This window comes from Lagopus muta, chromosome 29, assembly GCF_023343835.1.
Source record: "Lagopus muta isolate bLagMut1 chromosome 29, bLagMut1 primary, whole genome shotgun sequence".
NCBI lineage: Eukaryota > Metazoa > Chordata > Aves > Galliformes > Phasianidae > Lagopus > Lagopus muta.
In genome coordinates this window covers 1,526,254-1,553,610 of record NC_064461.1, presented here as the reverse complement: position 1 = coordinate 1,553,610, position 27,357 = coordinate 1,526,254, and the positions used below count along the sequence as shown (strand labels likewise).

The following is a 27,357-nucleotide window of genomic DNA, read 5'->3' as shown; positions in this document are numbered from 1 at the left end:
CGCCTTGTCCTGACCCCCCTCTCCTGCCCCTCCTGAGCTCCCCGCTCCGCTGCTCTGCTACTGGGGACAAATACAGAACAACAGTGGCACCAAGTGGGAACCTGTAGGAACACAGCAGCTGAAGCACAGAGTGTACGGCGTTGGGAAGGAGCCTTTAGAACTCTGGAAGTGCTCTCCTTCGGGTCTTCGTGACTTCAGTATTTAGAGCCTAAAATCAGCATTCCTCCGAAGCCATTTCCCTCATTAGCTCTGGAATCTCAGATAGCAGGTTTTCCCCTCTTTTCTTGCTCCCAGCCTTCACAAGAAAGACCACATCCACTTCATTCCCCCCAGATAAATACCCAGGGCTGGAATTTAAAGGTCTTTGGATTCCACCCTGCAGCAACGAGCTTCATGTATGGAGATTCATGTCAGAGGTAAAGCCCACATAAAGTTTGCAGTCCCCTTCCTCCTCCAGTCGTTTCCTAGATGGAGGTCTGCCCTTCTGTAGCACCGTCATGCAGCCTGCTTTGCTCTGAGGAATCATTTGGCCCAATCCTACGCAAAGCAGATGCTATTTTTTGTGGTTTTTAGCCAGGCAAACTGAACCAGCAAAATTCTATTCGGGAAAGCACTGCTGCAGCACAGGGGGATTGGTCCAGTTCAGAAGAGCTTCTTCCATCCAACGTCCCCTCCATGCTCCTATGGAGTTCTACCTGTAGAGTTCTACCAGTAGAGTTCTACCTGTAGAGTTCAGCCCTACTCACGAGCTCTCCTACAGCAGCATCAAGTTGGTGTAAGAGATAATGTGAGGTAAGACCTCGGGGTGCAAAGGAGGGAAGGGATCCGTCCTCTCCATTGCCCTCCAGCCTTTGTGCTCTCCATGAGTCTTATGAGCAGTTAGCCTAGTTTTGTTTGGCTAATTAATGGAAAAGTGAAATCCTAACAGATTAAAGCTAACAACTGTGGCACGCTGTTAGAATTAAGTGTAAAATCAATGATTGTCATCTTATAATTACAACTTGTTTGATTTTTAATGGTTTTAATGCATTCTGGTGTCCTGACATGAATCTTGTGCCTTTCCAGATTAAAAGCCCTTCTGTGACAGGCTGTAACCTTGCAGGCTGTAATTCAGATCCACCTCCTACAGCAGTGCCTCGCTGTCAGGTGCATGAGAGGAGAGCCAAAGGAACGTGGCAAGAAGCAAAGCCACTGCAGGCAAGGACAGAGGATGGGTGGGATGAGCAGACTGCAAACAGGTGAGGGGAAAATAGAGCTGAACACCTTTACAAGCACACGCAGGTTGATACAACTGATCAGCATTGGGAGATAAAATAGTTCATATGCATGAGGGAGGTGTGACGTGGATTGGTTGTGGCTGTGAACCCTGCTCAGCCTCCGGAAACATTGGCTTCACCCAAACTTTGCTCTTTGCTTCAGGAACTGGTGACACTTGAATCATCCCAATGTCCCCACTGGTGGTGGTGGCAGTGCCCTGTGGGGGCTGTGACAGAGAGCAGGACGGACTCCTCAGCAGGGTCTGTTTGATAGGACAAGTGGGAATGGTTTCAGGGAGGAAAATTTAGACAGGATGGATGGAAAAAGTTGATTGCAGTCGTGGCAGTGAGGCACTGGCACAGGTTCCCCAGGTCGGTGGAGGTGCCCCATCCCTGGAGACGCCCAACGTTGGGCTGGATGGGGCTCTGAGCACCCGATGGAGCTCTGGGTTTCCCTGTTCTTTGCAGGGAGGTTGGGCCCTTTAAGGGTCCCTTCCAACTCAAAAGATTCTGTGATTCAACAGTGGCATCCCGTTGGGTGGCAGCAGCACCCCTTTGGGTGCCCACGATTTCCCATGGGATGGAGTCGATCTGGACGTGCTGATGGAGATGCCCATGAGGTCAGACAGCCCTTCGATGCTCTTTGCTTGCTCTGCGTGACCCAAACCACATCTCTCACCCTCCCCAACCTCTGATGTAAGCGTGGAGGAGCAGATCCGGCACAGCCACGTATTTCTGGTTACTTCTAACAACTTTTTCTTTCCTTTTCCTATAGGGCCCGTTAGTGTTCCTTCAGAAAGAAAGGAGCACGAGGCCAGAAGCATGAATTAAAGCAAAAAGTGGTGGGAGCGCGGTGCCCCCCGAGCCCACACGGCTCTTTGAGCCACGTCCCCGCAGCCCCCTCCCCTTCCCCCCTCTCCCCCCCCCCCCCCCCATCGTCTTTGTGTTTTTCCTGCAACCACCGCCTCCATCCCCATGGAAACTCTGGGGCCACCCCCCCCGGGCGGAAAGGGCAGGACGAGAGGGGACAAAGGGAGACGGGACGGAGAAGGAGGGGGGTGGAATCGCGGAGAAAAGGCAGAAAGAGCGGAGGGAGAAATGGGGCAAAAGTTGGAGGGAGAAGGGAGAGGATGGGGAAAGGGTTTGGGGAGCCCGGAGGTGGAAAAGAAGAAAACAAAACTTGTTTTTTCTTTTCTACTTTCATTTTCCTGAAACACGGGAGAAAGTCCCGAAGTGTTGGGAGGAGACGGCGGAACTGAAAGCATCGGGCTGAGAGCGAGTGAGTGATGGGGGAACCTTTTGGGAAGAGCTGGAGCATCGATGGTGGCGCCGACGCGTCCCACCACGATGGGTTGGGGACGGTGGGGACACCGGGGGGGGCGGGCAGGCTGAGCCCACACAGCCAAGTGGGGATGGGAAACTGAGGCACAGCCCTTCCTGCTGCACGTGGGGCTGGGGACGAGGCGGGAGGTGCTGCTGGAAAGGTTGATTTGGAGAGAAAACGTGCTAAAATGTGGGGAGGACACGGTGCTGAGGCTGATCCGTATTCCTTGGAGGAGAGATGCCAGCTCCTCACAGCTGCCTTCAAAATGCGCCCTGAATTTATGAATCATAAACGGCACCGTCCTCCTGGAGGCATCAATCTCCATCCTAGGCAGAGGTGGTTGTGGATCGCACGGCGTCTGTGGCACGCAGAGATTGCTGATGCTGCTCTTCTGCAAGGAGCAAAGGCAGAGGGACTTTTTGCTTTCTGGCTGCTTCAAAACCAAGTTGTCGTTGCTGCAGAGCAGCAGAGGTGCTCAGAAACACCGTCTTGCCCGTGAGGTTGGCACGAATGTGCCTAGAACTGTACAGCTGTGCTTGGGTGATGGTGGGGTGCAGGTTTGGATGCATTCTGGCAGACTTGGAGCCTTCATGTGATCAGGCGTGCTGAGGAACGCGTGCAGAGAGGATGCTGTGAGCCCCAAACGCGCTCAAGCTGTGCCTTGTCATCACTCAGGGCATAACATTAAACTTTGGAAAGCCTTTGTGGGGCGGAGAAGGGGAGTTTTATCCTTGATTCTTGTGTTCCCAGTCCTGAGGCCTGGAAGGTTGCAGCTCCTCAGCTCATGCTCTGCAGGACCACCAACCAATAGAGCAAAGCTGGGTAACCCCATCTCCAACAGCTGCTGAGCTCTGTGCTGTCCCACCCAGGCTCAGGTTTATCTTTTTCCCTCAGCTATGCCAAGGCAGCAGGGATGGTGCCAACCAGACCCGTGTTGTCCTCCAGGAAATGTCCCCTGTCCTCAGGTTGCTTTGCTGGAGGTGGTGACCTTGCGTTGGATACCCCAGTAATGCTTCCAAATCCTGCTCCACCTGCACAGCAGGCTCAAGGGGGGTTGGGGAGCACATCTCTGAGCTCTGCTCTGCAGGAGAAGGGGTTTGGATGTGGGGGTTTCTGCTTGGAGTCTTTCTTTATCGCCAGCTTGGTGACTTCTGGCTCTGTCTCATAATGAGACGTTGACGACGAAGGGGAGTCAAATGCAGGGGTTGCTGGTGCAGTGCCTTTTAGACACAAAGACATTGCAGTTTTGAGGACGTGGCGGCCAAACCAAGCGGCTGTGCTTGGGGCGTTCGATGGTTGGCGAGAGAAGGAAGGCAAATAAATCATTACAGTTAGGAAAAAAGAAAATAGGCAGCAAGTCAGAAGGATTTGGAGAAATTTGGAGCTGTCTATAAGGTGGGCAGTTATTTTGGTTTATTTTGGCTCCCTGGTATCATTGCACACGGTGTGCGTTCTTCCCATTTACAGCAAACCGGGGCCGAGCTGGGGGATGATTTGCACTTTGTTTGCAGCTCTTTCATCCCCGTAACAGTTCTGAGCACTGGGGACATGTTGTAAACACCTGACAGCATTGTAACTCATGTTGGACAACCTCATCTCTTCATCTAAATGGAGATGTGGCTTCGGTCTCAAAGCAGCTCATTGTCATCTTCTCCTACCAATGGCTCTGTTGGCATTCTTGGCATCAAAAATGGTTGACCTGCAGGTGTGCTGGTTGCTCCAATCTCTTCTTGTCAGGTTTATTGCATTTGGAAGTAACAGAGGGACAGCCAACAGCTTGGGGAAGGCTAGAAGGGGCAGATTCCTCCCTGTCCCCATCCCCTGACCTGTGAGGCTGTCACCTCCCAAAGTTGGTTGGTTCCAACATGAAACACGCGGTGCGGTCACGAGCTGTGTGAAATTTGTTTCTTCTTTTCTGCTCAACCTCAGCTCTTTATGACTTGGTCAGAGATTTATGAGGTGGCAGCCTTTAAGCTCAGCCCTTGTTCACCCTGCCTGTAGGCGTTTTCTTCATGCATCCTCAAGGTGGAGGTGGGGTTGTGGCGCTGCAGTTGGTTCACGCAGCCATTTATCTCAAGGGCTGTTGATTCTCTGGACACCACTTGCAGCAGAAAGGGTTTTGTCTGATAGAAGTTCAACCCTCGCCTTCCTCTCCTCTCTTTGCAGCCTTCTTCCAAGGAAAAGCAGAGCAAAGAGGAAGGGAAAAACTCTGGTTCCGATTTCCCACTCTCCCTGCTGATGTTCTGCAGAGCACAAACCCTCAGCGCCCATTAAAAACCCATTTACCCACTGAAAAGCAGGAGTCAGGACAATGGAAAACCCTCCTATAAACCACCAAGGGTGGAACCCAGTGCTTCAGTTTCACCTGGGAAGCACTGAGACGGCTGGCGCTGCGTTTCTGCTCACGCACCGCATCGCCTCACAGCCCGATTTCCCCCTCTTTTTGGGAGTAAGCGTTGCTCCAGAAACTGTGGGGTTTAGAAATGCAGGATGTGGGTCATCGCAGCAAGGAGGCAGAGCTTCACCTGTTGTGTAGTGGCTCGGAGGATGCAAAAGGTTTTCCTCATGTTTTGACACCTGCATTTTTTCTGACAGAAGATGCACTTAGAGAAGAATTAAACACCCTTGATTGACAGCTTGCTTAAAATAAAAGACGATGGCTGCATTTTCTTTTATTTCTCTGCTTAAACCGCAGGTTTCTTTGTTCTTCACCGTGACAAGCAGAGCTTTCTTCCTTATTGTCACTGTTTGGCATCGTAAGCGGAATCTTCTTTCATCTTTTCCCCTGCGATGAGGATGCTGTGACGATGCTCTGGAAGAGGCAGCGATTCACTCTGCTCCAGGATTTAGCTCTGCCCTCAGCTGAGCCACAGATGCTGCGGAGAGGTTGCCAGGGATGCAGACACAATCCTACCTCCAGGTTTTTGCTGCATCCCCGCTGCCGAGCGAGATATGGATCATACCCGGGATTATCGCCCATCCGACTGGGAGGAAGGGATGCTGAGATGTCGGGTTGCAAGGGAGATGGATCTGGGCACCAGGTTTTCGTGCCGTCTCGGTGCCGTGGGGTGGGAGTGGGGTGTGGGGACCCCCCCAGTGATGCGGGGTGCGGGATTTTTCAGTTCTGGTGCCGCTGCTGTGCTCACGGTGAGGTCTCTGTGGCGCAATGGACGAGCGCGCTGGACTTCTAATCCAGAGGTTCCGGGTTCGAGTCCCGGCAGAGATGATCTCCAGGCAGGTGTCTCTTTTATTTTACGTCTATTCGTCCATAAATCCCCATCCTGCTCCTTTACGACACCCCAGAAGGCTTCAGGCGGGAGATGATGACTTTTCACGGCGGCGTCTCGGCCGCTGATGCTCGCAGTGCTCGCATGCTCCCCATCCAAGGTGCGTTTCCTCCACCATGTTCCCCTTCCCTCGTTCTTTTCGGTAGCTCCTGGGTGCTTTGATGTTTTAACCCTGTTTGTTCCCCCAGTTCTGCTTGTTGGACCTGTCTGATGCTTTAAGCAAGCTGCTGTGTTTCCAGTAGAAATCCAGTGGTCAGGCAGTGGTTTGGAACCTTGTGTTGATATTTCGTTTGATAAGTGTGGCTTGTCTTTCAAATATATGGAAAAAGCAAAAACAACAGTAGGTCGATATTCTGAGTTCTTACCTTACAGAAATCTTCTGCAAATGCCCTTATTTTTCATGTTTTCATGTTGATGATGCACGTTTGCTGGCAGCCACCTCCATATCCCCATGGAGGTTCATCTTTGTAAGTAGCATAGACAAAAGACAAAGATCCTGACCCTGCAGTAGAGCTTCTTCCCCCTCTGTGACCTTTGAAGACTTTTCTCCACTTGAAAAGTGGGTTTCTTTCCATTGGTGTCAGCATAGAATCTCCTTCTGGGAAGGCTAAAAAAAAAAAAGTCCAAAGAAATAATGTGCGTGACCTCAGGGGTTGGATGTGGATGGAGCCCAAAACAGTGGGGAGGGAGAGCAGCAAAAGCCTTACATGAGAAGGTTCCATCGTGGTCCCATTCCTCTGGATGGAGGGGGGAAAAAAATATGAATGCCAGAGCCCCGGCTCCATGTCCAGCAGCTCCATCACCCTGAGCATCTCCTATGGTGAGTGCTGAGAACTGCTCTGTGCTGTCCTGGGACAAACAGCCCCGTGCATATGGGAGGCAGAACTGTTGGCTTTGTGGGCTGAGCTTTGGGGAAAGGGCTTCTTGTTTCCATATCTCTGCAAAGTACGTCTTCCTAAAGGACACCTCATTCCAACCCCTGCAATGGGCAAGGCTGCCTTCAGCCAGGTCTTGGATCTTGGATTTTACACCCCTTCCTGCGTCCTTCCAGCTGCTGCCACCAGAACCTGGCGATGTCCTGATGGCAGCAGCTGGGAGAAAGGCAGAATCTGAGCGGCTGGGTGCAGGAGTTTCCCAGGTGTCTCCTCACTCTTCTGCAGCCCTGTCAGAGCGCTGCTGCTGCTGGCAGCGCTGGGGATCCTATTGCTGGGGGTGGTTGTTGTCCATGTCCTCACTGCACGCAGCAGAGAGCCAAAAGGAACGGAGCACCAAACGCCCATGGAAGCATCTGCATCAGTCGTGCTCCAGCAGAGGATGTTTGAGGCTGTCCTGCAAGGGCACCCAGGAAGCAAGCAGAATGAGTGTCCCCACGTCCTTCCCCCAACCTGGCCCGTCCACGTTGCAGCAAAGAGATGCTTCCCTTGGTTTTACTGTGTACATTGCCCAATAAAGCATTGCTGAGCATGGAGAGTACCAGACCCCGTGACGCCCCCAGTACAACTAAACACCCGAGCACTCTTCCCCCATCGCTTCGGCACTTCTTTTGAGCCGTTTTCCTCTCCGAACTGAGCCGAGAACGCACCCGCTTGGCCCTCCCAGCGGTCCTTTCGTGCTCCCGGGTGCGTCTGATTGGTGCAGCGCTGCAATATATTTGCATGGCCACGCCCTTTATAGCCGCGCCCGTCCATCCCGGCCACCCGGAAGTCCCTTTCCTCCTGTTGAAGCCTCTCTGCCCTGCCGCTCTCTATGGTCAGCGGTCTTCCACGTGGCCCTACTTGTTCTGGGGGACCCCTGGAGACCCACCAGGTCCTCCCCGCTGTTCTTGGGGATACCTCCATGGGTGGGACACCCACACTGCTCTGTGCAGCAGCGCCAGGGCCTCACTGCCCTCTGAGTAAAGAATTTAAGGTCCCTTGCAGCCCAACCCCTTTTGTTGTTCCATGGTTCCGTGGTCTCTAAGGCCCGTTCCAACCCAACCGTTCTGTGATTCCATGGATCTATGATCTTCCAGATCTCTTCCCACCCAACTGTGCTGCGATTCCGTGGTTCTGTTGTCTTTACAGCGCCCTCCAACCCAACCCCTTCTGTATTTCCGTGCTTCTATGATCTTTAAAGGTCCAAGGGAGGAACGTTATGGAGCTCCTGCAGTAGCTGCACACCACTGCTCTGCTGGTGTTGGCTGATCATTCACCCTCTGGAGGTGAAGCTGTGCTATCAGTCGCTGCAAGCCAAGGCAGTGCCAGTGGCATCAGCAAAGTCAGAAATATCCTGCTCTGCTCTGTGCTCTTTGCACCATACTTGGAATGCTGGTCTTGCTTTTTGCCATTCAGAAAGGCTGGAGATGGACTGGAGAGGATTCAAAGCAGAACCGTGGGATGCTCCAAGGGCTGGTGAGGGGCTGGACTTGTTCAGCCTGGAGAAAAGGCTCAGGAGACCTCATCTGTGTGTCCCAGTATTTGATGTCTGTCTGCAAAGGAGTCAGACGCTCCTCATTTACAAGGAACCATGCAAAAAAAATGGGGAAATGGGCACCCGTGGCACTGGAGGAGATTCCAGTTGGTCCCAAGAGGACAATTTTGTCACTATGGTAACATGCAGACGCTGCAACAACTCCCCAGGGCCATGGTGGAAACTAATACTGGAGAATGTAAGGTTTGGATACACAAAGTGTTGGATGTTCTGCTATGGGATGTGCTTTTATCACAATAGATTGGACCACCTGACCTCTGAGGTCCCCTCCAACCTGAGCTTTGATTTCTCCTATCTCTGATTTCTGTAATTCCTATTAAACCTCACAGTGTTGATTCCTGGCATCTCAGGACAGCCATCCTTTGGGCTGTACCAAAGCATCTCCATTAACATCTAACAATGTACAGAGCTGGGAAATGGCAAAAATCTGCTCCAATCCCCAAAGCTGCTGAGATTTTGCTGCTTAGAGACAGAAGTGGGGCCGGGCAGGTTCGCCCCATCGGGATAACAATGCTGTGCTTTCCGTGCAGGCATTGCAATCAGCAGTGTGCTTCCACGCTGTCACACACAACTGAGACAGAAAGTCAATTGTTAGTCACTTTATTGGCAGGAGTTCATATTTACAACAGAATAATAGGAAGTAGGAAAGAAGCTAGTCATTACAAAGCTCCTCAGTGTTTGCACAGCTTTTATGGCTTGGGATGGCATCATCCATCTGCCGGGGGGGGGAAAAAAATCTGTGTATAAAATCACAGCCGTACTAAAAACAGAGATGACCGCTTCGTGCAGAGGATGTAGCTTCCAATGCAGTGACGGTGTTCTTTTCTTCGTCTCAGCCGTCGTGTCTGCAAAGAGGGGAAGAGGTTAGGAAGTGATTCCCATGTCCTCCCATTGTGTGTTGGATGGACTCGAGGCCGTGGGGGAATTCAGAGCACACCTGGATGCCAACAGGGTTTGGGCTCCGGGGTCGTGGAGTTCCCCACGCTGGAGGCTGCATGCAGAGTGTGGGATGGGTGAGTGCTTTGGGAAACACCCTAAAAGTCCCTTTGGCTTTTGGTTTTTACACAGTTCCTGTGGTGATTCACGCTTCTTTGGCTGTCGTTAGCGCAGAGCCGGGTGCCCAGAGGTCTGATGGTTGTGGAAAGGTGCTTCAGAGCGCTGCTGCTTCGGAGAGAATTGCGTTTTGCTGGCTTAAAGGGGTGCTTGGAGTGAGTGCTTGGCTTTGTACCTTTGGTGCATCATAGCAGGAGGTGCAGGAAGCTGAGGAGGAGGAGCAGAGGCAGATGGCACTGCAGGGGTAATCCCTCCGCGTCCAAATACTCCTGGGAAGTCAGTGAAAAGAAATGGGTCAAAACCAGCATGGTTTGGAGCTGTGTTGTGCGGTGGCAGAATTCATGCCCTGCCCAACTCCTCTGCCTTCATGCTGTCCCCTTACTTAGGCCTTGGGGAAAATAAATGTGCCCAGGAGTATCTTTGTTGGGATAATCTCTGTTGGGAGTGTTCCTGTGGGGAGCTGGGAGCATCTCAGTTGGGGCAGTTTCCATTGGGAGCATCCCAGTTGGGGCAGTTTCCATTGGGAGCATCCCAGTTGGGGCAATTTCCATCGAGAGCATCCCAGTTGGGGCAATCTGCATTGGGAGCATCCCAGTTGGGGCAATCTCCATTGGGAGCATCCCAGTTGGGGCAATTTCCATCAGGATCATCCCAGTTGGGACAATCCCCATTGGGAGCATCCCTTGGGGGACTCTCGCTGTCAGAAGCTTAGCAAAGCAAAGACCTCCAGTTTGCTTAGAATTTGGAGGAGTACCACCATCTTTCCCAAATCCCTTCTCCCAAGCAATATGGTGCTCAAAGGGGCGTTCAGGAAGAATCACAGCCTGCATGCAGCAGCACATCACAGCTGCGGCGTGGATGCATTCCACCCAAACCCTTCTGTGTTGTCCAACAGTTGCAAGTCAACATTTCAAACCCATTTCTCACTGCAGTGGAAGAACCCTTTCTACTTTTTTTCAGTAATACGAAGAGGAAGTCCGACTTACCTCACCTTCATAGTATGTGAGCACCGTGTACACTGTGGGCATTAGCGTGGTGTTGTCATAATAGTACTCTGCAGTGGCATATAAGTAATCACCTGGAACGAAAGCAAGGCCCCGTGAGCCCATTTTGCATCTACATCCAGTGTAACCCATTGGCTTGGCAGGATGCAATCTCAGGCAATGCTGAGAACTGCAGGGGCCAGAGCAGCTCCAGCAAAACAGCTCTGGATTGCCCTTTGAATCCTCTTTCCTACCCCAGCTCCCCCCCCCCCCACCTCGCTTTCATCGCTCAATTTGCACAAAATTAGCCCAAAACGAAGATTGCTTACTGTAGTGAGATGCGTAGTCGTATAAAAACTTGGTCATTTCCTCTTCTCCTATCTCAGCATTTCCTAAAAAAACAAAAAAAGAAACGCTTTGCCTTCCCCCCCGCATTCTGTGGGATGTGGTTTTGCGGGAATGGTTTCGCTGATTTATTGGCTCTTTGTGCAAAAGTTGCTTCTCCCCCCCCCCCCCCCCCCCCCCCCGTGGGAGTAACGGATTCCCAATCTGGTCCGTAATTAAATCAAGGTCGTGGAACAAAAGATATCAAGATACGGGCTGGCCGCCGCGTCGCGTTTTCCTGTATTTTAGGGACGGATTTGAAGGAAAGGAGCGGAGTAAGGGGGGCTGTGGGGCTCATCCCCAGTGCCTACATCCATCCTGGGTGCCCTCGGGGTGCTGCGAGCGCTCACCTGGCATTTCCTCCCTGCCAAGCCACTATAAATGGACGCACACACAGCTCAATCCAAACCACGGCAAGCCCCCGCTCCTTTCCCTTCTCCACATTGGACTTTTGTATACAGGGAGCCAATTGGGAACGGACAATTTGACCCCATCACGTTAAGGTTGCATGGGGGCTGGTAGCTGCCCCTCTCTGCCCTACAACCTCCCCAGCCTGGACCCAGTGGTTCTCAGCCTCACACCCCACCGTTAGGGAGCATGACGACTCTGAATCCCATTTCCCTGCCTCTAAAGCTGCTCACATCCCATCAATCTTTGGAGTTCCATTTCACTTCATACCCACCCAGCTGACATCCTATGGCCATGGGAAAAGCTGTGCTCCTTTTGGCTCCAGTTGGATAAACTCCCAGCACTTTCTCCCCACGCATTCTGAGAAAGCTATTTGCTGTATTTACGCTGGAGCCACGCTAAGAATAATACGGGAAATAATACGGGAGTCACAGCGAGGAGCTTTCATCCCAAAATCCCATTTAACCCTTCAAAGGACACCCAGCTTCATTCCTTGGCTGCCTGGGAAGCAGGAGCAGCTCTGGGTGCTGCCACTGCCCAACTTGACTCCAGTTCTGCCTTCCCAAAGCACAGCTGGAGCAATCCTGCCTTTTCCCTCGCCCCGTTTCTATCTCTCTTACAGCTCTCAGCTGCACGGAGCGTTCATTTGAGTGCAGTACAGCAAGCATTGCAATCTATCAAACCTTGAGCACACGCTTTGCTGTGCCCTGGAGCTCCCAGCTGCTCTCAGGTTGCTTTTGCCCCCCTCCAGTTGCTGAGAAAACCCCCCCAAAACCCCTCAGCCCCGCTCAGCATCTCAGCATCACAACCACCCCCAAAGCAGCAAATAGGAAGAAGTAAAAAAAAAGAAATGCCTTTTTACCCAATGTAAAATGAAGAAGGATGAGCGATGCCCATGCAAAGTTCATCATCCTATACGCCCCGGCGTCGCCTTCGGACGCTGCTCCGCACTGCTCAGTTCCTTCAGACGTCCTGGAGCTGCAGCCCAGAGGCAGGAAATGACACTGAGGGGGGTTGGACGAGCTGCCCCCGCACTGGGATATAGGATGTGGGACACCGGGACCCCCGCACCACGCGGGGTCAGGTTGGGCTGTGGGCTGTGCTGCTGAGAGCTGCTGATTTGGGGCCGGAGCTCTCGGATTCGGTTCCCCCTCCCTTCAACACTTTGGGGATTTTTATTTTTTCTCCAGCTGTCATTTCGCTTCCTGCCTCAGTTTCCCTATCAGAAAGAAGAAACCTGACCAACAGCAGGCTGAGGTTATCTGAGTCCCGTGGAGCAGAGGAATGCCTTCTTTTGGGGAGGCTCTTTGCACATCCACACATGCGGTGATCAGAGAAGTATTGGCATCAGTTCCTTTTTTCCCCTCTCGTCTCTAAAAACAAAAACCACAACAGGAAAAAATATATATATATTTTTTTTTTTGGAGGGAAATATGAGGGGAAGCAAAATGCTGCTGCTCTGCTTTCTGGGGTGGATGGTTCAGAGCCTTCTCCAAAAAGGCAACGGAGCGCAGGCTGGACCCAGGAGGAGGGGAGAGGAGGTGAGTGCATGGGGTGGAGGTGATGGAGAACATCCTGGGGGCTCCCAGAGCAAACTCTGTGCCTTACACAGCGGGGAGAAGTGGGTTTGATGAGAAAGAGATGCAGTTCTCATTGCTTGTGCCCTCATTGGGATGGGCACGGCGATGGGCGCTGCGCTGGCTCTTGGCGTTGCACCAGGTTTGGGGGTGCAATGGGAAGGCATCCCAGCGTCCCCAAATCCATCCATCCCCAAACAACCCCCCCCAGCACCCCCAAACCACCCCCAAGTATCCTCAAACCCCCCCACCAAGCATCCCTGCAGCCCCCAAGCATCCCCAAACCCTCCCACACAGCCCCAAACCCCCTCTATCATCCTCAAACCCCCCCACCAAACCCCCCAAACCTCCCCACATCCCAACCCCCCACATCCAAAGATCCCAACTCCCCTCCAAACGCCCCCAACCCCCTCACTAAGCATCCTGACCCCCCCTAAACATCCCAGCTCCCCTCCCAAGCGTCCCAAACCTCCACCCTCAACAGCATCACGACCAAAACTTCAGCCGCGGCCAAAAATTGATATCAGATTCCAACAGGGAGGAATCCCAGCAGGATGGGGCTGGGAGCTGCGTCAGCAGCGTGGGGAGCCAGAAAAGAGTTAAAACGTTGTGTTTTTGGAGCTGGTGGGAGGATTCTGGTAGCTTTCATCAGAAGGACTGACGGGGTGGGAAGGAAGGCTCCTGGCAAAGCCTCAAGGCCGGATTCCGAGGGATTTTTGCTGGCTTGGGGCTGTGGTCGTTACAATCTGAGGATGTCACGATTACAACTCAACATACAGCACAGTGCTGATGGGGAATTGATGAAATTGGGATTTCTTTGGGGCAATAGAGCAGTGCACAGAGCCTTGGCATCACATTTGATTTGAGGCTGAGTGCATTGCTTTCCCTGCTTCATGATGCAGAAGGAGCTCTGTGCCCAGGGCTTGCACAGGATGCACCCAGGGGTTGCTCTCAGCTGCTGCCAGTGCCCCATATGAGAACAAAGCCCAAGAGCTCCAGATCTGCTGCCTCCCACCCAGCACCATTTTTGCTTACAGCACTCATGCAGGTTTTCTGGCTGGAGGAACCCAGCACTCCCTCTGCGCTTTGGGTTTTAGCCTCTTCCCTTGAGGTTCATTCTTACCCAATTGTAACAGAGAACAGCAGCATCATCCAAAGGGCAGCCAAGAAATGTGGCCAAAGCCAACATTTTCCCCATTCCCATTTTATGTAAGCTGTGCACTTTTAGGTCTTTTTTGTGCGTTAAAGCTCCAATGCTACAAGCAATCTGCAAAAGGTGGAGAGGCAGCCAAGGGTGGGAGCAATGTTTTGTAAGGGACCCCCCAGGGCCATCAGTTTGGGTTGTGGCTGGGGCTCTTTGCTGCAGATGGAGCAGGAAGGTGTGGACGATCCCATCCTCTGCTTGAAGCATTGCATCATTTCCCACCTTCCATAGGAGGAAGCAAAACTCGAAGGGAAATTAAAATCACGGGCAAATGAGGCCGTCCTGCTCACAATGAGATTAGCAGGATTCCTGAGGAAACAGCCACTGTGGGGTGAGGTGGATGGATGGAGCTGCTCCTATGGGACACAGCAGGGAGGAAAGCCAGAGCTGTGATGGGATGGGGATGGGGATGGGGATGGGGATGGGGACATGGGGATGGAGATGGGATGGAGGTGGGGATGGGGATGGAATGGGGATGGGGATGGGAACATGGGGATGGGGATGGAAAGGGGATGGGGATGGGGACATGGGGGTGGGGATGGAATGGGCATGGGATGGAGGTGGGGATGGGGACATGGGGATGGAGATGGGATGGAGGTGGGGATGGGGATGGGGACATGGGGATGGGGATGGGGATGGAATGGGGATGGGAACATGCAGGTGGGGATGGAATGGGCATGGGATGGAGGTGGGGATGGGGACATGGGGATGGGGATGGAGATGGGGATGGGGATGGGATGGAGGTGGGGATGGGGATGGAAAGGGGATGGGGATGGGATGGAGGTGGGGAGAGGGATGGAATGGGGAATGGGATGGAAGTAGGGATGGGGATGGGGATGGACTGGGGATGGGGATGGGCACATGTGGATGGGGACATGGTGTGACCGGGACCAGTGGGCACAGAGCTGAGCACGCTTCCCACTGCATTTCCCGGGGATTTCTGTTCTTTCTGCAGGAATTTCTCTCCTAAACAGAGCTTTCCTGCCCTTCCCTGCTGCTCTGTAAACAGCGCTGGCTTTGGGCTGGGCTGAGCGGGGCGATGGCAGACGTTGGGAGTGGAAAAAAATAAAGCCATTTTAAACAGAGGTTCAACCAACCGCCAAACCCAACGCGCTGCAGGTTCCCACTCTCCGTGCCCACATCCGCTGCACTCGGAGCACCGGCTCCACTCCACGCTGCTCTGTGGCAGCTTTTAGGCTCAGATGGGCACCGAGAGCAGCTCTGCACCTCTGGGGCTCAGATCTGAAACCGCACGTTGGAGCCATTTGCTTTGCAAGCTCTGTTCTCTTAATTAAACACAGCCCCGCTCGCTCCCGCGTGGTTTCCAGGCTGGAATGCGTTCGTTTCCCTTCTTCTCCCCCAGGAGCAGCTGCTCAGAGTCGCACGGAAGCACTCAGGGCTTTCCCACAGCTCCACAATTCGGTCCCAACATTTGGGAGCAGCTTCCTATTCAGGAATGGGAAAGCAGGGAGGAAGGGGGATGCGCTCAGCACAGAGCTGAGTGTTTGGGGCAAAGGAGAAAGAGGGGACCTGAGGACGGGGAGCACCGCGAGCGTCCCCACTGTGTGCCATGGCAGCTCTGTGCTGCTGCACAGCGAGCAAAAGGCGGAGAGAAACGGAGCTTTGCTTCGTTCCTGAGGTTTAAAAGGACCTTTTCCCATTTTCCCCAGCATTTCCATGTAATGGCTGTCATGTGGGGAAGGGCTGAAAGTTGGGCTGGGAAGCAGCACGTAGCAGACCCCCATAGGGATCTTAGGGGGGCGAAGGGGGTCTGGAGCTGTGCTGGGCAATGGCATTGCATGGGAGCACAGTTCTTTTCCAGAGCACTTTCGCTTTGGGCTGAGAAAAGCCTGAAATGGGCTTTTCCAGAGGCCTGCATGGCGGCGATGCTGTCATCCCCCATCATTCGCTTTGGATGTGCCAGAAGAGGAACGCGTTTTCTGATGGAATTTCTTCCCACACGGTGAGGAAACAACAGCGGGGAACTCAGCCCTGAAATCCCCTTTTTTTTTCCCCCCAAATCCTCTTTTATTTTTTTTCCTTTTTGCAGAGTTCCCATAGAGCTGCAGACCCTCACAGCGCAGAGCTGCTGCCCGCCGGGCTCCCATCGCCCTGAGCTTCTCTGCGGTCTCCCTTGTTTTGCTTTTTTTTCCTCATTGCAAAGGTGGGGAAGGGGATCTCAGTGCCACCGCTGCGTATTCGGCCTGCAAAACAGGGGGGAGGTGTTAAAACACGGCTGGGGGCTCCTCTGGGTCTTTGCTTGGGAAGAAAGGAGTGACCCCACATCCCATAGCAATGGCAGCCCTGGGCACACGGCTGCACCTCGGGGGGGTCTGGGGTGTGAGAGGAGGCAGAGAGGGGCTGGGAGAGGGGAAAAAGAGCAGGAAGGGCAAAAGGGGGAAAAGAAAAGGAGCAAAAAGGGTTAAAAGGGGGGGGGGGAAGAGAAAAAAGAGAAGTGAGAGGAAAAAAAAGAGAAAAAGGGAGAGAAAAAAAGGGGGGGGAAGAGAAAAAGCAAAAAGAGAAAAGCAAAAAAGAGCAAAAAAGAAACAAAGAGAAAAAAGAGGGAAGAAAGGAAAAGGAAGAAAGAGGAAAAGGAAGGAAAAAAGAGCAAAAAAAAAGAGAAGGAAGAAGGGGGAAAAGAGGGAAAAGCAAAAAGAGCAAAAGGAGGAAAAAGGGAAAATAAAAAGAGGGGGGAAAGGAAAAAGGAATAAAGGGGGAAAAAAAGAGGAAAAAGAGGGGGAAAAAGGAGGGGGAAAAAGCAGGAAAAAAAAGCAGGGAAAAAAAAAAAAAAAGAGCAAAAAGTGCCAATAGAGAAAAAAAAAGAACAAAAAGAGAAAAAAGGGCAAAAAAGAGGGGAAAATGGTAAATAAAAAAAAGAAAAAGAGGGAAAAAAGGCAAAATAGAGGGGGAAAAAGAGTAAAAAGAGAAAAACAGAAGAAGGGCACAAAAGAGGAAAAAAAGAGAAAAATAAAGACCAAAAGGGGGGAAAAAAAGCCATAAATCAAAAGAAAGCCTGGGTTGGGGGGGCAGCTCACCTCCTGGCTCCGTCCTGCAGCTCTATGGGGTGGCAAAGGGGGTCTGCGCTGCTGGGGGGGCTGTGGGGCTCCGGGACCCCCAACGTGGGGCTTTTTGCAGAGCTGCAGCATCAGCCGGGCGGTGATGGTGAGAACTGAGGGCAGCAGAACCGCCGGCAGCCACTGCAGGCACTGCGCTGTGAAGGGGGGGGAGATGGGGATAAGTTTTGTGGTGGTCACACAGGGGTCGTGCTGAGCGTAACGGAGGGATGGGAGGAGAGGAGCGTGGGGAGAAGTGTGGGGTCGTGCAGCCAAGGGCATTGAGGGATTTCAGCACGTGGGGATGCGAGGAGTTGGGGAAAAGGGGGTTCCAGATCGATGGGGAGCAGCAGGCAGGATTGGGGTGGGATGGGCTGATAGGGGCTGGGATCTGCCGGGGGATAGGGGGGAACGATGGGCTCAGTGCCCTCCCCTCATCCTTCGCTGGGTGAATTTTGCTGAGCTGAAGCAATGGGATGGGAAGCGTTGGGAGCTCGGATCTGTTGCAGCCTCGCACCCCCGGAACCGGCGAGCGCAGATCAAAGCTGCCCCAAGCGGTAGCCAAAGTTATATCCGCGCATGCAGGGGATGGAGCAGAGCAACGGGAGCTGACCTGTGCTGCTGGGTGGGCTGATGGTCACGCTGATGCTCCTGCCTGTGCTGCTCTGCGTGGCTGTGCACCCCACGGCGCCGCCCCACCGCTCCGCTGTGAGCCAGGCGAGGCTCCAGGCGCTGAGGACGCCACGTTCATCCATGGAGGCGGCCGTCACCAAGCTGCCGTTGCTGTGCTGCCAGCCAACCGCGTCCCAACCCTCGGGGACATCATAGAGGTGGCAGAGCAGAGGGATGGCAGCCAAGGGTGGCTCACGCAGATCCGCATCCACGGGCAGCAGGATGGAGAGAGTGGGTTCCGTGGCATCTGCAGGCAGCGGGGACAAAGGTGGCGTGGTGGTGGCAGTGCCAGAGCCCTGCAGCACAGAGCTGCGCCCTCATCCCTCGCCTGCTTTGTCCCCGTGATGTCCCGATGCTCACCTGTCACCACCAACCTGGTGCCGTCCCCAAACTCAGAGGGATGAGTGGTGGAAGCGCAGTAATAAAAGCCGGAGTCCTCCTTCTGCGCAGAGCTGATGTGGAGGGAAAACAACCCCTCTGCTCTCCTCATCCCGGAGTATTTTCCATCTGAACGTGGGGAATTTGAGCTCTGGTAGATGAATTGCAATCTGCTGCCCGGCTGCTCCCGGTACCAATTCACAGCCCGGTGCCGACTCGCATTCCAGCCACTATCGGTGCTGCAGTTCAGTTCTGCTGTGCGCCCAGGGCGGACCCAAAGCTGTGCTGGGCTCTGCCGGATCCGCAGCTGTGCCAGAGCAGCTCCTGCGGGGTGAGATGCTCTGAGAGTGAGGCAGCCCCAAATCGGGGTCGTTTGGGGTTTTATTGGGATTTGGCAGCTCGGAGCCTTTTGATGGATGCTGGCTGCTGCCCAGAGCATAGATCTTATGGGAAAAGGGAATTTATGGCTCAGAGAGACCTGTGGGTGCTACAGAGCTGCCCTGCACTGGGTGAGGGGTGTCATCCTCATGTGAGGGGGCAGAAGATGGGACGTGGGGAGGGAAGGCAGCGGTGCCCAGTGGGGTTTGGATGGGATCATCAGAATGGATTTTGCCATCGCATTCAAACTGCAGGAGATTGCACGGAGAATTTAAGGGTAAAAGAAAACAGGGTAGGATTTGGTGGAGAAACCAAATTCTACAGCAAATTGCATCAGTGTGAGCCCCCCTCCCTCTGCTTGGACCACTCAGCCGATGCCAAGAGCTACAGGGAGAGGAAAGTGGGGCTGGGGCAGCACATACCGGGCAGCAGCAGCAGCAGAATGGCATCAGCCGGGCTGCAGGTCATGCTTGGATGGCGCTGAGCAAAGCTGCACGGCTTCAGGTTGCTCTCAGCTCTTGCAGAATGCTCTGAGGGGGGGATTTGGGGCGCTGGGGCCGAGGAGGAGCCTTCCTGTGCCGCATCCTGCAGCCGAGGTTATGGCTGAGGTGACAGCAGTGATGGGACGATGCGCCCGGGTGGCATTTGGGGGCACAAAGAGGGGAGGGGGGATATTTGGGAAGGGGTCAGAGGTTGGGAAATGAGAACAGCAGTGCAGCTCTGACCCCATCACCCCCAGCCCACATGCTTGGTGGGGGCCGCGTGCTCCGCTCTTGTTGGCAAAATGGAACTGAACCACAGCTTGGTGATACAGGGGAGATTTTGTTTCCCTGCATTTTGTCTGTACCTCCCCCCCCCCCCCCCCCCCCCCCCCCCCCCAGCCCCCTCCTCCAGGGCTTCAACCCTGCACTGCTCCCCCCCCCAGCACAGCCCCAAGGCTGATTGAGGATTTGGGACCGAACTCCCTGCGCCCAGTGCATGGATGGGGACACGCAGAGCGCAGCTCCAACGCTGAGATGCTGCCCGTGGGCCGTGCAGGACATCGGGGGATGGGGGATGCAGAGGGACACGGGCTGCTGGGGGCCACGGGGGGGTGAGAGCAGCTCATGTGGGCTCCGTGTGGTTCCTGCAGCCGGAGCAGCGCTGCGGTTGTGCTCGCCTCGCTCATTTTATCACCCACCCCCCCCCCCCCTCTTTGTTGTTTTGGCACCTTGCTGTTGTTTGCTGCACACAGCCCCTGTCATTGCCATCCCCCACCCTTCTTGCTGCCCTCAGGCCGTCGGGTTCGCTGCATTTCTGTCGTCTTTGCTCGACCGCAAAGCAGAGCGGGGCGGGCAGCGCTGGGGGAGCAAAACTGCCTTCAGTCCTTTGTCCTTTAAAGGTCACTTAGGTGAGAGCCCGAGGATGGCAGTGGGGAGGGGATGGCCGTCCCCAGAAGGTCTTTGGCACCGCAGGATGCTGTGGTTTGCAGTGCTGGGCGCTGGGACTGCCTTCTCCCTCCACCCCATAGGGGAGGCAGAGGGTCCTTGAGGGGCCGCCTCCAGCCCCGAGCATTGCAGGAGTGGCTAAAAAAAACAAATATTTGTGTTTTCAACCCCCAAATGTGAGTCCCACACAGCAACAGCAGGGTTGGGAGCTGGGGTGCAATCCTGCAGACCAGGAGTAGGGTGTCCAACCTCATGGGGAAACCGCTGTCCTCACAGGGACACTGCAGCACTCCTGGGGTCACCACTTCCATGTGGGATCACCATCATCCTCCTGGAGAGACCACAACATTCGTGGGGACACCAGAAAACTCATGGGAACACTGAGACCCTCATGGGGACATTAAGACCCACACGGGAACACTGAGAACCTCACAGGGACATTGAGATCATCACGGGGACATTGAGACCCACATGGGGACACAGACCCCCATGGGAACCCTGTGACCCCCATGGGGACACTGAGACTCTCATGGGGACACTGAAACCCTCATGAGGCCACTGTGACACTTCTGGGGACGCTGATTCCTTTGTGGGACACCATATTCCTTACACAGACACTCCATCCCTTACGGGGACATCCAAGCCGTGTGGGGACACCACGATCCTCATAGAGACCCTCCTGGGGACACCGTGGGCCCTTATAGGGGAAAAGTGACTCTGATGGGGACGTGGTGTCCACGTGGCCAGGAGGGAGGCGTTGCAGCCAGGGCCAACGCTTTGAGCAGCGCCCTGCAGAAGGGCTGCGCCGCACCGATGGCACCGAGGGGTTCCTGCTTCAATCCAGTGCTGGTGGCCGTGGGGCTGCTGCCGCTGTGCACAGGTGTGTGTTGGGGCTGGGGGGGCTTCATGCTCACGGGGTGCTGGGGGTTGGGGCTGGCAGTGACCTCGGTTCAGTCCCTGCAGTGCTGCTGGAGCTGTGGCAGCCGGATCCCGTCCTCTTTGTGGAACATGGGGCTGCGGTGAGCATCAGATGCATGGCAGATCAGTGGATGGATGGAGCAGGCAAAGTGCTGTGGTTCCGACACAGACCCGGAGAGCCGCCCCGAGAGCTTCTGAACTGCATAGATAGAAGGCGGGATGTGTTCTCCTGTGAGTATCAGAAGGATTACGCTGTGCTGCACATCCAGGCTGCTCAGCCCAAGGACGCTGCTCTGTACCTCTGTGCAAACTTAATCGCCACCAAGCTGAAGTTCAGCAACGGCACCGTGCTGCTGGTGGGAGGTAGGAAGACGTGGGGGGGACTCCATTGGATGGGAACCCCATCATAGGCACTGAATGGGACCCCTCAGTCTGCCCCATCTCACACAGCCCCCTGCTTCCTCCCCACCCCATGCCCTCCAATGGGTTGGGACCCCCACGTCCCTCCGTTGGTTGGGACTCTCTCTGCCCTCACTGGATGCGACAACCCCCATCTCACCCCACTGGATGAGACCCCCATGGACCTCTACTTAGCATGCCCCCAAAGATCCCCCATTGCTTGTTGTCCACCATCCATGTCCTCCCCACTGAAATGGACCCTCATACCTCCCCCAGTACTTGTGACCCCCACATCCCTCCCCAGAACAGACCCCCCCACACATCCACTGGCACTGTGTGGGGGGTCCCTACTGTGCTCCCTTTCTGCAGACAGCTGGAGGACCCACAGCTGGGTGCAGGTCCTGGCCACCCGCTGGTCCCCCCAGTCCCCCCTCAGCCCAATCTGTGCTGTGGGTGCCTCTGGTGGCCCCGTCCTCATCTCCAGGCCGGGGGGGGACCGTCCCCAGGAGGTCCTGGGGCTGGGGAACAGCACAGAGCTGCTGCTCAGCCCTGGGGGAGCTGGGGGATTCTGTGAGGTTCGCTTCAATGCTTCTGGGCCCCACATCCAGAGGAGCATGGAGCTGCATGAGGCTGTGGGTGAGCACAGGGCTGGGAGGAGGGGGAAAAGGAGGGTGGGGTGACTCCCTTTCGTGGCTCCTTCCAGCTGGGATGCATGGGGGGAAACTGAGACAGAGCAGATGGTGCAGTGCTGGGGTGAGAATCAGAGGAGAGTGGTGTGGGGGTCAATGGGGCCATGGTGGCTGTAGTGGAGGCATGAGGGAAGGCAACGGGATCATTGTAGTGTTAATGAGGCTGTTGGGGGTCCACGGGAGGATCCGGGGGGACAGTGGGGTCTGTGTGGCAGTGATGGGACACAGACTGGTCCCCAGGTGGCTGCCCATTGCCCAGCGCTGTGGGAATGGCCGTGGCTGGAATATTGCTGCTGCTGATCAGCCTCTGGCTCAGTGCCCGTTGCCTCCTCCCTGCACGGGCAGGTAAGGAGTGAGGCAGGAATGGGGTGTCCTCCTGCCCCTGCTGACCCCCACTGTCCTATGCACCCCTTTGGGGCTTCTCTATCCCACTCTGCCATCCTCAGTTCCCCGCAAACTCAATGCCTCCCCATCCTCCACCTCCCCATCACTGCAGCCCAATGCTGGGACCACGTTCCTGTCCCTTCTTCAGGCCATCAGCCAACGGTCCTGGAGCCTCCAGGGTCACAGGTGGGGGTCCTGGTGGGGCAGTGAGGTGGACAGTGGTGGACAATGGGAGGATGTGGGGGGCAGTGGGGGGCAATGGGGAACAATGGGTGGCAATGGGGAGCAGTGGGTGGCAACGGGTGGCAATGGGGGGCAATGGGTGGCAATGAAGGGATGTGGGGGATGATGGGGAGCAATGGGGTGGCAATGAGGGGAAATGGGTGGCAATGGGGAGATGTGGAGGACAGTGGGATGGCAATGGGGTGTCAGTGAGGGGCAATGGGTGGCAATGAGTGGTAATGGGTGGCAGCTGGTGGATGTGGGGATGATGTGGAGTAATGGGGTGGCAATGAGGGGCAATGGATGGCAATTGGGGGATGTGGGGGGTCATGGGGAGCAATGGGTGGCAATGGGGAGCAGTGGGTGGCAATGGGTGTCAGTGAGGGGCAATGGGTGGCAACTGGGGGATGTGGGGGGTGATGGGGAGCAATAGGGTGGCAATGAGGGGCAATGGGTGGCAATGGGGGGATGTGGGAGACAATGGGTGGCAACAGGGTGTTGGTGGGTGGATGGCGGGGCACTGCTGGGGGGGGACAATGAGGCCGTTGTGGGGATGGTGGGGGGCGTTGGGGTCAGTAGAGGCGGTGCAGGGGACATCGTGGGGCCGGAGCCGCAGCGACGGTGTCGGTGCCACAGGGAGAGCTGCTGTACGCACACCTCACCCTATCCGGACCCGCACTGCCATGACACCACCAGACCCCAAACCCAACACCGTGCTGGGGTTTCCTGCCCGCTTTACGTAAAGATGAACAAATAAAGGCCTTTACGGTTTAAAAACAGCCCGGCCCACAGCGCGCTGCTCTCCTTCCGTCCCCGCACCGCCCCCCAAAACGTCCCCGACGACCCCACGCTTTGCGAGTCCTCCCACCGCCAAGGGGGCGCTGTTCGCTCCTCGCTCTCTTCCGGCCTACAACTCCCGTCGTGCCCCGCGCTCGCCCCGCCCCCTCCTTTCCCCTCCCCTCCCCTTCTCCCCCCCCCCGCCGCCATGGGGGCCGCCGTCTTCTTCGGTTGTGCCGGGATCGCCTTCGGCCCCGCGCTCGCCCTCGTGCTGCTGACGGTGGCGGCGGAACCGCTGCGGGTCATTATCCTGGTGGCGGGGTGAGAGATGACCCTGGGGGGGGGGGGCTTTAAGCCCGTAGGGAGGCGCTTAGGGGGCTGCTGGGAGCCACGGGGGTCGTTTGGGAGACCGGGAGCCTTTAAGGGGGGGGGGGGGGGTTAAGGCCTGCTGGGGGGGATTGGGGGCCGAGTGGGCCTTTAGGGCGCATTGAGGTGGGTGTGGGAGAGCCGTTGGGGGGCTGGGGGGGTCGTGAGGGGGTCCGAGGTGCTGTCGGGTGGGGTTGGAGAGGGGCTGGGGGGTGTGGGTGGCTCTGGGGGTCTTTGGAGGGGCGTGGAGGGACGGGTGGGGACACAGCAGGGATGCAAAGCCTCCCCTCCGTGGGATACAGGAGCCTGGATTGGCTCCGACCTGCCCTGTTATCAGGCCCGGTGCTGTTATTGGGACAGGTCTGGTGGCACAGCCCTTTAAGACCCCCCCCCCCCCCCCAAATTTCCTCCTCCCCCCATCCCCCAGGGGAGGTGTTGTCTGTCGGGGTGCTGCTGGTCCCCAGGTCGCAGCTCCTGCCAGGGCTCTGCCGCTGCCATGGCTTAATGCAGGGTTCTCTGTCTGGGAAGGAGGCAGTAGTGGATGTGAGCAGTGCTTTTCTCCCTGTGCTCATCTGTCCAAGGACAGGCCCTCGATTGAGCCTTCCTGAGGTGCAGAACCGAACAGCTTTCCCTGTTTCCTAGGGCAGCAGCTGTCTGCAGAAAAGGTTGATGTGGCCCCGAGAGAGAAAGGAAGATTTCTGTCTCTGAGTCTGTTTGATTTTCAGCTGTGTGCTTCCTCGGGCAGATTGTCACGTCTCACATGGCAGTGATCAAACAGCAAAAACTCTGCCACCAAAAACTTCCTGTGCTGACCTGGAGCCAAGACAAACCACAGCAGCAGCTGATGGCTCAGCGTGTCGCAGCTGCACGATCCTTAACCTCCAGATCCTGAGCGCTGCCGGGGTTCCCTGTCTCAGCTCCCTGTTCTCTCTCTGCAGAGCGTTTTTCTGGCTGGTGTCGCTGCTCCTGGCCTCTCTCATCTGGTTCATTTCGGTCCATCTCAGCGATCAGGGCAATGCCAGACTTCAGTATGGCCTCCTTGTCTTTGGGGCCGCTGTCTCCGTCCTGCTGCAGGAGGCTTTCAGATTTGCCTACTTCAAGCTGCTCAAGTAAGGGCCCGTCGATGGGCAGCGCTCCCTGCTCCCTCACCCTGGGTCCTCTCAAGCTGTGTACTGAGTGACTTTCTGGTAGCTGTGGTCACTGCAGAGCTCTGATTTTTATCCACAAGTTTCTTCCTCCTTAGATCCCGCACTGGCGCTGTTCTCCTTCACTCCAAACTTGTTTATAACCACCACTTCCCGTCCTGTCTGACGCAGCTCCCTTTGCAGGGCAGATCCCCATGCAGGCCCCGTTTCTCCCCACCTCCTCACGCTTTCCCTTCTGCCCAAGCAGGAAAGCAGACGAAGGCCTGGCGACGATCAGTGAGGACGGCCGGTCGCCCATCTCTCTCAAGCAGATGGCGTACGGTGAGCACGGAACCAAGCAGGCATCAGGCGGGCGCAGCGCACAGCACGGCCCTGATGTCCTTGTCCCCCTCTGCAGTGTCAGGTCTGTCCTTTGGCATCATCAGTGGCGTGTTCTCAGTCATTAATATCCTGGCAGACTCCATCGGGCCGGGCATCGTCGGGATCCATGGGGACTCGCCGTATTACTTCATCACCTCGGGTGAGGCTGGGGGCTGGCTTGGATCTGCCCCACCTCAGCAGGGAGGAGGCGTGGGGGGCTGTGAGGGGTTCTGTGTCACTCTCTTCCCACAGCATTCCTTACCATGGCTGTTGTTTTGCTCCACACCTTCTGGGGAGTGATTTTCTTCGACGCCTGCGAAAGACGCCGTTACTGGTGCTTGGGGCTGGTTGTCATCAGTCACCTCGTTACGTCGGGGCTGGTGAGTTTGGTGCACTGGGGCAGACTGCCTCTGCATCACAAGCTGACCCCCAAGTAAAGCAGACGTCGTCATCTGGGGGCAGCGAGGGGATCGCAGGGACCCCCACTGGGCTCTCAGGCTCCCTCTCTGCCACAGAGGCGTGGGGCAAATCCCGTCCCCTTTGTGCACCTCGTGGCCGGGGCAGCCTGTTCTGCTGTGCCTTGGGGACGTGGGATTTAAGCAGGGTTAGTGGAGGGCTGCGGGTCAGCTGGAGGATTATTTGCTAAGCCCTTGGTGGGAAACTTGTAGGCAAGAATTTTAGCCAGGCTTAACGGAGCACTGCCATGTTGGGAGGCAGCTGCATAACAGGGGGGCTCCCCCTTCCACACACCCTGCAGCCATTTCACAAGGGCCTTGCAGGTGCCCGGTGTGGCTGGCAGGTGGTGACGTTCCTAACTGTTCTCTGTCTCTGCAGACGTTCCTGAACCCCTGGTACGTGGCCAGCCTGGTCCCCATTTACATCATCACCTTCTGTATGGGCGTCTGGGCCTTCTTCACAGCTGGGGGCTCCTTCCACAACATCCTCAAGTGCCTCTCCTGTAAGAAGTGGGCAGAGCAGGGAGAGGGCACCCGATATGGGGGTGTCACTGTGGCTAAATGGGGTTGTTTGGGGTCTGATTTTTGTATGGAGCCAGGAGCTGGACTCGGTGATCCTTATGGGTCCTTTCCAGCTCGGAATCTTGTATGGCTCTGTGCCCTGTGGGCATTTTGGTGGGTCGGCCTCAGCTGCCAGAGTGCAGGGAGGTCTGTGGGCTTTGGGCATCTGCAGCATCAGCTGAGGGGATGCGGGAGGATGGGTGTCACCCAGACCTGCCTGTCTGTCCCCAAGCAGCAGCTGCATCTCCTGGCTTTTGGGGGACTTATATCAAGCCACAAGCAAGCCCCCCCCCCCCCCAAAAAACAGCCCTGCTCCCTGTGTTGTGAAACACTCACCCTCTTCTTCCTTTCTTTCCCCAGGCAAGCAGGAGGATGACAGCAGAGTGATGATGTACTCAGCACTGCAGGTGCCTTTTGAGGACTGAGCAGCGACGGCAGCCCTGCCTTCCTGTGCCGCCTCCATACCCAAGTGCCCTGTTTTTGGCAGCTGGGAGGTCTCAGTGCTGCCTTCACTTACGCTGAGGCTGCGGGGCTCCAAGCGGTGCCAGGGCAGCCTGGGGAAGCTTTGCTCCTCTGGAGCTCCTGGACGGCTCTGCTGAGCTCAGCCCCATTGCAGCCCCACTGAGCAAACCCTGTCGCCCGCCCTGACCTGGAGCTGCGGCACAAACTCTGCTCTGAGTCCCATCCCTTCCCTGCCACCCACTCTGGGCACCTTTTGGGGCAGTTTCTGCCTGGTGCCATGCTGTAGCCTCGTGGGCACCTCCTGGCCATGGCGCTCCCGTTAGCTTCGTTAATGACTTTCCATTAGTCTTTTACAGGGTCTCTCTGTAGGGTGAGCGTTGGGAGAAGATCCAGGTGCCCCTGGGGCTGCTGTGGTGCCCCCCAGGCATGGGAGAGGACCCCCCTCCCTCACCTTCCCCAGTGAGGGGCTCTGGGCTGTGACTCTGGGACCACCCCCCTCCCCAGTGTTCACTCCCATGCTCCCATTCCCCTTTGGTTTTTGGGATGATATCTGTTGTTTTGGGGCCACAGAGCCCCCCCGTAACCAGCAAGGGGTGGGGGCTGCTCTGCCCTCCCCAGCTTGCTGCTCTCCCATTCTGTTGTATTGTTTTCTTCCAAGTGTCTGGGAGCTGCTGTGTGATCAGGGGAGGGAACAAGTCTTAAATTATTTTTTTGATTGAGAGTAAAACCCTTTTAATAGTGATGGCACTGAGATTTTATGGGATGG

At 55.7% G+C, this 27,357-nt stretch overlaps 3 protein-coding genes, 2 long non-coding RNA genes and 1 other non-coding gene across 10 annotated transcripts; 5 read left to right on the top strand and 1 right to left on the bottom strand.

The window, feature by feature from the left end:
- Positions 1 to 2,262: 2,262 nt before the first annotated feature.
- LOC125685822 (uncharacterized) lies at positions 2,263 to 8,812 on the top strand. 3 transcript variants are annotated; one of them, XR_007373517.1, is made up of 3 exons: positions 2,263 to 2,535; positions 5,276 to 6,334; positions 6,457 to 8,812. It is a non-coding gene; the product is annotated as an uncharacterized LOC125685822 (long non-coding RNA). The 3 variants fall into 3 exon arrangements; XR_007373516.1 differs by having other exon boundaries at positions 6,452 to 8,812; XR_007373515.1 differs by having other exon boundaries at positions 5,276 to 6,687; positions 6,829 to 8,812.
- On the top strand, positions 5,733 to 5,806 carry TRNAR-UCU (transfer RNA arginine (anticodon UCU)). Its single transcript has one exon. It is a non-coding gene; the product is annotated as a tRNA-Arg (tRNA).
- Positions 8,813 to 12,388: 3,576 nt separating the features above from the next.
- Positions 12,389 to 14,349, top strand: LOC125685821 (uncharacterized). The gene is made up of 3 exons (XR_007373514.1): positions 12,389 to 12,502; positions 12,592 to 12,705; positions 14,177 to 14,349. It is a non-coding gene; the product is annotated as an uncharacterized LOC125685821 (long non-coding RNA).
- A 528-nt stretch (positions 14,350 to 14,877) lies between these two features.
- LOC125685820 (tyrosine-protein kinase receptor TYRO3-like) lies at positions 14,878 to 19,032 on the bottom strand. The gene is made up of 5 exons (XM_048929252.1): positions 18,849 to 19,032; positions 18,031 to 18,372; positions 17,612 to 17,917; positions 16,981 to 17,156; positions 14,878 to 16,149 (listed from the first exon to the last, which is right to left on the bottom strand). Exons 1-5 carry the CDS (start codon positions 18,892 to 18,894, stop codon positions 16,099 to 16,101), a joined length of 921 nt encoding a protein of 306 aa, XP_048785209.1. The 5' UTR covers positions 18,895 to 19,032; the 3' UTR covers positions 14,878 to 16,098.
- A 1,397-nt stretch (positions 19,033 to 20,429) lies between these two features.
- LOC125685788 (uncharacterized) lies at positions 20,430 to 23,214 on the top strand. Of its 2 annotated transcripts, none has more exons than XM_048929196.1 (6): positions 20,430 to 20,733; positions 20,817 to 21,134; positions 21,540 to 21,806; positions 22,100 to 22,204; positions 22,356 to 22,429; positions 23,102 to 23,214. In XM_048929196.1, the coding sequence occupies exons 1-6, from the start codon at positions 20,574 to 20,576 to the stop codon at positions 23,150 to 23,152; spliced, it is 975 nt and encodes a 324-aa protein (XP_048785153.1). In that variant the 5' UTR covers positions 20,430 to 20,573; the 3' UTR covers positions 23,153 to 23,214. The 2 variants fall into 2 exon arrangements, with proteins under 2 accessions (XP_048785153.1, XP_048785152.1); XM_048929195.1 differs by having other exon boundaries at positions 20,808 to 21,134.
- Positions 23,215 to 23,433: 219 nt separating this feature from the next.
- APH1A (aph-1 homolog A, gamma-secretase subunit) lies at positions 23,434 to 27,333 on the top strand. Of its 2 annotated transcripts, none has more exons than XM_048929042.1 (7): positions 23,434 to 23,563; positions 24,547 to 24,717; positions 25,001 to 25,074; positions 25,211 to 25,273; positions 25,366 to 25,493; positions 25,948 to 26,071; positions 26,490 to 27,333. In XM_048929042.1, exons 1-7 carry the CDS (start codon positions 23,451 to 23,453, stop codon positions 26,552 to 26,554), a joined length of 738 nt encoding a protein of 245 aa, XP_048784999.1. In that variant the 5' UTR covers positions 23,434 to 23,450; the 3' UTR covers positions 26,555 to 27,333. The 2 variants fall into 2 exon arrangements, with proteins under 2 accessions (XP_048784999.1, XP_048784998.1); XM_048929041.1 differs by having other exon boundaries at positions 25,151 to 25,273.
- The last annotated feature ends 24 nt before the right edge of the window (positions 27,334 to 27,357 follow it).

Bases quoted from the DNA above. Each gene is read 5' to 3' on its own strand.
- LOC125685820 (XM_048929252.1), bottom strand. From the start codon at position 18,894: ATGACCTGCAGCCCGGCTGATGCCATTCTGCTGCTGCTGCTGCCCG. The intron at 18,373-18,848 runs GTATGTGCTGCC...CTCACCCCGCAG, and splicing joins TCTGCTGCTGCTGCTGCCCG to GAGCTGCTCTGGCACAGCTG. The intron at 17,918-18,030 runs GTGAGCATCGGG...CGCTGCCTGCAG, and splicing joins CACCAGGTTGGTGGTGACAG to ATGCCACGGAACCCACTCTC.
- LOC125685788 (XM_048929195.1), top strand. From the start codon at position 20,574: ATGGGGACGTGGTGTCCACGTGGCCAGGAGGGAGGCGTTGCAGCCAGG. The intron at 20,734-20,807 runs GTGTGTGTTGGG...ACCTCGGTTCAG, and splicing joins GCTGCTGCCGCTGTGCACAG to TCCCTGCAGTGCTGCTGGAG. The intron at 21,135-21,539 runs GTAGGAAGACGT...CCCTTTCTGCAG, and splicing joins CACCGTGCTGCTGGTGGGAG to ACAGCTGGAGGACCCACAGC.
- APH1A (XM_048929041.1), top strand. From the start codon at position 23,451: ATGGGGGCCGCCGTCTTCTTCGGTTGTGCCGGGATCGCCTTCGGCCCC. The intron at 24,718-25,000 runs GTAAGGGCCCGT...CTGCCCAAGCAG, and splicing joins GCCTACTTCAAGCTGCTCAA to GAAAGCAGACGAAGGCCTGG. The intron at 25,075-25,150 runs GTGAGCACGGAA...CCCCCTCTGCAG, and splicing joins TCTCAAGCAGATGGCGTACG to TGTCAGGTCTGTCCTTTGGC.